The sequence below is a fragment of the Vombatus ursinus genome, unplaced genomic scaffold (assembly GCF_900497805.2).
Source record: "Vombatus ursinus unplaced genomic scaffold, bare-nosed wombat genome assembly UNPS02014812.1, whole genome shotgun sequence".
NCBI classification, from domain to species: Eukaryota; Metazoa; Chordata; class Mammalia; order Diprotodontia; family Vombatidae; genus Vombatus; species Vombatus ursinus.
The window spans coordinates 15,076,863-15,084,951 of record NW_020954590.1 but is presented as its reverse complement, the minus strand read 5'-3'; the positions used below and the strand labels follow the sequence as shown (position 1 = coordinate 15,084,951).

Genomic DNA, 8,089 nt, shown 5'->3' with positions numbered 1-8,089 from the left:
AGAAAACAAATGGAAAACATGCTCAAGAAAACTACTATTTTGTTAACATCAAATCACTGTTGAGCATCAGTGTATAAACACGTTCAAAAGTGTGAGTATGTATTAGTTATCTTTTTTAAAAAAACCATGTGAACAGTATTCAAAATTGAATATATGGGCAAATAATATCCATCACAAAAGGAGTTTTGCTTTTCATTTGCATGCATTTCATTCTTTATATTCCTCACCATGAGCAACTTCCCTCTTTTTTAAAAAAAAGAAAATGAAATTAGATACTTTAAAAAGTAGTAATTATAGAACACCACAAAGAACACAGTGCAGGTAACAGTGACTAAATATTTAACTCCATGAAACTCAAATGGTACATGTTGGCACACATGAGTAAATATGTTAATGTTTATTAATCTAAAAAATGAGAAAATATTATAAAAATATAAGGAGTAAAAAAAAACCTAGACAAGTTAAAATAGAGAAAGTCTTTAAGCAAAGTCATTTGCATTGGACAATATTTAATATATTAAATTTCCATCTAAAATAACCAGAAGTTGACTTATCTAAATCCCAGGACACTGACCACATGTTAAGAGCGGCAGTTAAGACTAACCTCCCCAAGGTTTCTGTGCAGTAGTTAGTTAATGTGTTGTGGTTCCACATTTCAGCATCACTGGTAATATTAGTTCTTTTTTCCTATTTATTTTACAAAAATAACCATTCTTTAAGTTATTGTACACAATAAAAGCAGATCTGTAGGTTGATTTCGATAATTGATAATTTCTTTAATAACTACATGTATATTCTTCTACCAACTTCACATACCTGGAGAGAGAAAAAGAAAGAGAGAGAGAGAGAGAGAGAGAGAGAGAAGATCCTTAATATATAGATAACAATACTTTAAAAACCAGAACTTACATCAACATTTGAAATTTCAAATTGGGTATATATTGGGTATGCACAATTTATAATGACCATGAGCATATAATATCATCCAGGTTATAGAGTTAGCTTTGCAACACTGTGTTATTTGGTTATACCTAGAATATGCTTTTGAAAGGCAGGCATACTGGCAGGAAAGATCTTGGCCCTTTCAAAAAAACTTGTTATTGGGTCAGCTAGGTGGTACAGTGGATAGAGCCCTGAAGTCAGGAGGACCTGAGTTCAAATCCAGCCTCAGACCAAACACTTGATACTTACTAGCTGTATGACCCTGGGCAAGTCACTTAACCCCAATTACTTAAAAAAAAAAATAAAACAAAAAAATTAAAAAACCCATATTTGAAAAAAAAACTTGCTAGTCACCCAATGATGTCCACAAAAGTTCTTCCCAAGATGTCTTAGAAATATGAGAATATGAGAAGAACGAAAAACGTCGTGAAACCTGAGGACTCCCAGGTCAAGGAGACATTGAGTAAGCCACAAAAGACAATTGTCTTTGATTTGAAATTGTTTGATAATTTTGCCTCTAGCTGTTTTTATCTTCACTCATATTTTCTAATCTCTTTAAGATATTGTCAATCTATGCCTGGTCTCTTTACAACTTTCACTCCAATACTACTGGTTCTGCTTTCTGGGGCCAAACAAAGTCTAATCATTCTTGTACATGACAGCCCTTAAGATTCTTGAAGACAGATACCATATATCCTCATGTCTTTTCTTCTCCAGTTCTTTTAATGAAATAGATTCAAGTACCATAAGTTATTTTGGTTGACCTCCTCTGAATATGGTCTACCTTATGGAATTTCATCTTTACTTATGGCACCCAGAAATGAACAAGACTCCTTGAAATGTGACCTGAACAAGGCAGAGTACAAATGAGTTCTTATCTCCCTATTCCTGGAAACTATGCCTGTCTTGATACTGTTTAAGAAAGCTTTTTGGCATGCCACTTTACAAAGCTGAGTTGAAGTAAACTTGTAATCCACTAACACTTCTAGATCTTTTCCCCACAATTTGATATCTAAACATAATTTTCCCCCAAACTATATTTGGGAAATTGACTTTTTGTACCAAAATAAAAGATTTTACATTTATTCCTGTTGAATTTCATCTTAAGAGTTCACTTTTTTTCTATTTTTTACAAATTAAAGGTTTGTGGCAACCCTGCATGGAACAAGTCTATCAGCATGATTTTTCCAATAGCATGTGTTCACATCATGTCTCTGCATCACATTTTGGTAATTCTTGCACTATTTCAAACTTAATTATTATTATTATATCTGTTATAGTCATCTGTGATCAGTGATCTTTGATGTTATTATTGTAATTGTTTTAGGGTGCCACAAATTGAGCGCATATCAGGAGGCCAGCTTAATTGATAAATGTTGTGTGTGTTCTGACCAGTCATTCCTATCTCTTTCCCTCTCCTCAGGCCTCCCTATTCCCTTAGACATAGCAATATTGAAATTAGACTAATTACTAACCCTACAATGGCCTCTAAGGGTTTAAGTGAAAGAAGGAATCAATAGATAAGGCAAACTTTATTGTGGTCTTATTTTAAGAAATTGCTACAGGCACCCCAACCTTCAACAACCACTACCCTGATCAGTCAGCAGTCATCAACATCAGGGTAAGACCCTCAATCAGCAAAAAGATTATGACTTTCTAAAGGCTCAGATGATGGTTAGCATTTTTTTTTAGCAATAAAGTATTTTTTAATTGAGGCACAAGCATTTCTTTTTTAATATAACACTACTGATTGGGAGCCAAGATGGTGGAGTGAAAGCAGTGGCTTGCTTGAGCTCTCCCCCAAACCCCTCCAAATACCTGTAAAAAATAGCTCTAAACAAATTCTAGATCAGTAGAGCCCACAAAAAGACAGAGAAAACAAATTTCCAGCCCTAGACAACCTGGATGAATGATTAGAAAGGTCTATCATGCCTGACTGGGAGAGGAAGGCAGTTTAACGTGGGCACACAGGCAAAACAGGACTCAGCAAACCTGGAGCAAGTCTCAGAGGACTAAATCAAAGGCAGCTGTGGTGGTTTCCAGACTTCTCAACCCACAAACACCAAAGACAACTTAGAAGGTAAGTAGGAAAAGTCTGTAACTGTGGTGAGGGAGAAACATGGTCCCATGGCCCAGCTCTGGCTACAGCCCTGGGGTGGCAGCTGCTTCTTCTGGCCCACACACTGAGAGGCAACTGAGGCTGATCAGAGGGAGATTGCAGCAATCTTTTGCTGGTGCTGAAGCAGGATTCTCTTACTTTGCCTGTCCTTGGAACTGGGTCACAGTTCTAGGTGGTGATCCTGGGGCAAGGAGGAGCACTGGTGTGGTGGAGCTTGTAGTGGTGGTGGAGAAGGAATCCTCCTCCCAGTTCCAAGGTAGAAAAGAGTGCTTGTGGTCACTCATAGACCAGAGCAGGGGCCAGGAAAGGAGTAAATACCTGGCCCTTGATCACACCACCTTGGGAGAACTGAAAACTTACAGGTCCCTAGAAGTATCTCTTTAAATGGTTACACAAAACTCCCGAAGCTTGGGACAGTACATTCTCCACATTGGAAGCAGATCCCTACCCTAACAAAGAGTTTATAACTCAAGAAATTGGCTGGGATCATGAGCAAACAAAGACACAAAAAAAGACAGACCACAGAATCTTTCTTTGGTAACAGAGAAGATCAAAACATACAACCAGAAGAAGCCAACAAAGTCAAAGCTCCTACATCCAAAGCCTCCCAGAAAAAATATGAATCAGTCCCAGGCCATGGAAGAGCTCAAAAAGGATTTTGAGAAGCAAGTAAGAGAAGTAGAGGAAAAACTGGGAAAAGAAATGAGAGTGATGCAAGAAAATCATGAAAAATTAGTCAACAACTTGCTAAAGGAGACCCCCAAAAATACTGAAGAAAATAACACATTAAAAAGTAGCCTAACCCAAATGGTAAAAGAGGTCCAAAAAGCCAATAAGGAGAAGAATGCCTTAAAAAGCATAATTGGCCAAATGGAAAAGGAAGTACAAAAGCTCATTGAAGAAAATGCTTCCTTAAAAATTAGAATGGAGCAATTGGAAGCTAGTGACTTTATGAGAAATCAAGACATTGTCAAACAAAACCAAAAGAATGAAAAAATAGAAGACAATGTGAAATATCTCACTGGAAAAACAACTGATCTGGAAAACAGATCCAGGAGAAATAACTTAAAAATTATTGGACTATCTGAAAGCCATGATCAAAAAAGGAGCTTAGATATCACCTTGCAAGAAATCATCAAGGAAAACTGCCCTGATATTATAGAACCAGAGGGTAAAATAGAAATGGAAAGAATCCACTGATCACCTCCTGAAAGAGATCCCCAAAGGAAAACTCCTAGAAATACTGTAGCCAAATTCCAGAGTTCCCAGGTCAAGGAGAAAATATTGCAAGCAGTCAGAAAGAAACAATTCAAGTATTGTAGAAACACAATCAGATTACCACAGGATTTAGCAGCTTCTACATTAAGGTACTGCAGGGCTTGGAATATGATATTCTGGAGGGCAAAGGAGATAGAATTACAGCCAAGAATCGCCTACCCAGCAAAACTGAGTATAATCCTTCAGGGGAAAAAAATGAGCGTTCAGTGAAATAGATGACTTTCAAGCATTCTTAATGAAAAGATAAGAGCTGAATAAAAAAATCTGACTTTCAAATACAAGACTCAAGAGAAACATGAAGAGGTAAACAGGAAAGATAAATCATTAAAGTAGAGCTCTTTACATTCTTGCATAGAAAGATGATATTTGTAACTCATGAGACATTTGTCAGTATTAGGGTAGATGGAGGGGAAAAAATTACATCTATGTATATATATAGACATCCACCAATCATGTCAGCAATGAAGAATATAGTTAACTGTTTTCAAGGACAGCTATATTTTTGTACTATTTCTCTACCTATCTTACACATTTATGCCCAGTTTGACATCTCCCCACCCCCACATTTTCAATGCAAAATCATTCTTCCTAGCAGAGAAAAAAGAATAAAAATAAGATTTGAGCAACTCTTCCATTTTTCTTATGTAATCACTTGTCATCATCTAATTTACTACATGCAGAAATCCTGACTCCTTTTGAGCCATTATATTTTTCTCTAAAGGAGCTGCAAAAAAAACAAAAACAAAAACAAAACAAAACCTAGCCATTTTTAATGTCCTTAACTTCCTTTAATAAATGTTTCATGGTTGATTCTCCATATAAGTTCCTGCAGTTGCCTGTTATCTTTTTAAAGTCATACACTTCTTGGGATAATTTATGTAAATTAAGAAAGTTATGTGTGTTTAAAAATCAATGATTCCTTCTCACTACTTCATCCACTGATATTCTTTTGTAGAGCTGTATTACAAGAACTCTAATGGAGACCTAAAAGTTACAAAGGAGTCATGGAGACAATTCTCTTATGGTGGGTCATATGCTTCTCTTCATTCACATACAAAAAAATTAAAGATCCTTAGTTTTAAGTTTCCATTATGGCAGCTAGGTGGCACAGTAAATAGAGTCCCAGACCTGGAGTCAGGAAGATTTGAGTTCAAATCCAACTTCAGACACTTACAAATTATGTGACCCTGGATAAGTCACTTGACCTCTGTTTGCCTCAGTTTCCCTGTCTGTAAAATGGGGATAATGGTAACACCTACCTCCCAGTATTATTGTGAGGATCAAAGACAATAATTGCAAAGCACTTATCACAGTTTCTGGCACACTGCTTTATGATGATGATGATGATGATGATGATGATGATGATGATAATGCCCTTCAGTTATACCTGTTTTATTATATATATAATCTAATGAAAAATTCAAGACTCTTTATGTTTTGCTTAGTTTGAGTTTAACTTAATATCTTTAACCCAAGTATCTCAAAGTATCTTTTAAAATTAACATCTTTGAGAAATACTTACAATCTACTAATATTCCACACTGTAGGGTTGGAAAAAGTGTAAGGAAAATGAGGTTCCTAAGACTATGTAGCTAATCAAGAAGCTCTAGAAGTGTCACTCATGTCTTCTGATTTCTAGAAGTTATTTATTAGATAACTGTATCTGACTGATTCTGAAGTCTGTTTAGAATCTTAGGACACTGATATCAGAACCAGTACAATCAACTCCAAGTCAGTGAGTAAGAGAAAAGCATATAGTCCTTCTGTATGTTTTTGATTCAAAAGAATGACAGCTTATAAACTACAAATGCATCACCCACAGCTGAATTTCAATTCAGCATGGTGATTGGACAAGAAGTATCATGGATAACTGAAAAGCTTTATATAATACAAAAATATTGTTTTAGGAAAAGCTTCAAATTCCTTTCTCCACATGCCCTACTAAAAAGGAACAAAACTTACTGGATTCATTTTACCTTCTTTTCTATCCTTATCCCTGTCCACAGTAGCAGAACTAGGTAACAGTTCATTGAAAGAAAAAGAGCTAGCAAGACAGAGGAAAATCAAAGATCCATATAAAACACGGACTAGATAAATAGTCTCTGAATAAGCACAAATTGACTGATTGTTCCAACTTGAGTGCTATTTAATATCTACAAATTTTGTAGAATATATCTTTTAAAATAGCTTGGTGTGATGAAACAATGCTGCAACAGTTTGACAATTACACAATTCTATTCAAATGTATTTTAAAGTGCTCCAATTTTTTTTTAAAGCATAAGCTATTTGATAAGCAGGAAATTGCAACTAGAGGATTCAGGAGAATTGAACTCTTAAACAATTTTATACAAATTAACTTTTATACAAAAGTTGAATTTAAAGACCAAGACAAAAGAAGGCATTGAATAGAGGGAAATGGTCTCTCAATTCAAAAAGTACCGTCAAGCATTTTATACAGATTTGATAGTGTGATAGGGCTTACTGCTGAAGTGCATATATGAAGTTGGTTATGACAATTCAGTCAGCTAAAATGAAAATACTACAAAGAACCAGATTGCGGAAAGCCTTAACTATCAGAATCAGAAGTTTATACTTTATTTAGTAGGTGATGGTTTATTTTATTTTAGTTTTTGTTTATTATTGGAATGGTCACTAAGGTGCCTTCTGCTGTCATTTGCAGAGAAACACACAAAGTAGCTGATGGCATTGTATTTTTTTCCCTTGCTAAAAATAGTATAATGCACACTATTCTTTTATTATTATTATTATTATTATTATTATTATTAAATGGGAATATTCTTTGTCTGAGGAGGAAAGAAGACAACACCTTGAGAAAATGATAGGGTCAAAAAAATGGAGGAGGTGGAGGAAAAGTAGAATGTAGAAGAAAGAAGCAGGAGAGGAAGAAGAGGAGGAGGAGAAAGAAAAGGAGGAGGAAGAAGAAGAGAAGGAAAAGAAAGAGAAGGGAGAGAAGGAGAATGAAGAAGGAGCAAAATGGGAGGAGGAGAAAGAAAAAGAGGGAAGGAAAGAGGAAGAAGTATAGAAAGAATAAAAAGAAGAGAAATAAGAGGAGAAGGAGTAAGAGAAAGAGGAGAAAAAGGAGAAGAGGAGGAGTGATGGTAATGGTAGAGGTAATTCTAAGGCTAGGGAAGAGAAAAAGGCAAGGAGGAGCACTGGTTTGGAATCAGAAAAATTGGATACAAATCCTCCATTTTTCACTTCCTACCTGTAAGATCTCTTGCAAGTCATTGGGACAATTTGCTAATCTGTTAAATGAGTGGAATGAACTAAATGTCCACTAACATTCTTTCTGACTTTAAATCTATATTCCTATGTTTGTAGGATGAGAGGAAGGAGCTAGTAGAGATTGAATGATTAAAGATATACGAGAGACAGAAAGGAAGAAGGGCATGGAAGTATCAAGAAGGGATGAATAAAGCCAAAAGTATTAACTTTGTGCTCTCATCCAGTTCATACCCCCCTTTTTGTTCATAAGAATATCATTATAGATTTTGTCAGAAATCTTGGCAAAACAGTACTGTGAGGGTCAAAAACCTTCCCAAAAACAGATGAAATTAATTTGGTATGACCACCTGTGTATGTATCCCTGGAAGTCTGACCCTACTTCTTCTTCTTCTTCTTCTTCTTTTTTTTTGGCAAGGCAATCAGGGTTAAGTGACTTGCCCAGGGTCACACAGCTAATGAGTATCATGTGTCTGAGGCCAAATTTGAACTCAGGTCCTCCTGACT

The 8,089-nt window shown here is 35.7% G+C and overlaps 1 protein-coding gene across 2 annotated transcripts in view; it reads right to left on the bottom strand.

The window, feature by feature from the left end:
- Positions 1-506: 506 nt before the first annotated feature.
- The window catches only part of LOC114054099 (uncharacterized protein C8orf34 homolog), a 393,219-nt gene continuing 385,636 nt past the window's right edge, over positions 507-8,089 (bottom strand). The window contains exon 16 of one of the 2 annotated variants that reach the window (XM_027877214.1): positions 507-816. In XM_027877214.1, the coding sequence (XP_027733015.1) occupies positions 777-816 (40 nt within the window). In that variant the 3' untranslated portion in view covers positions 507-776. The remainder of the gene's footprint in view (positions 817-8,089) is intronic. The other variant, XM_027877215.1, reaches the window with a different exon arrangement.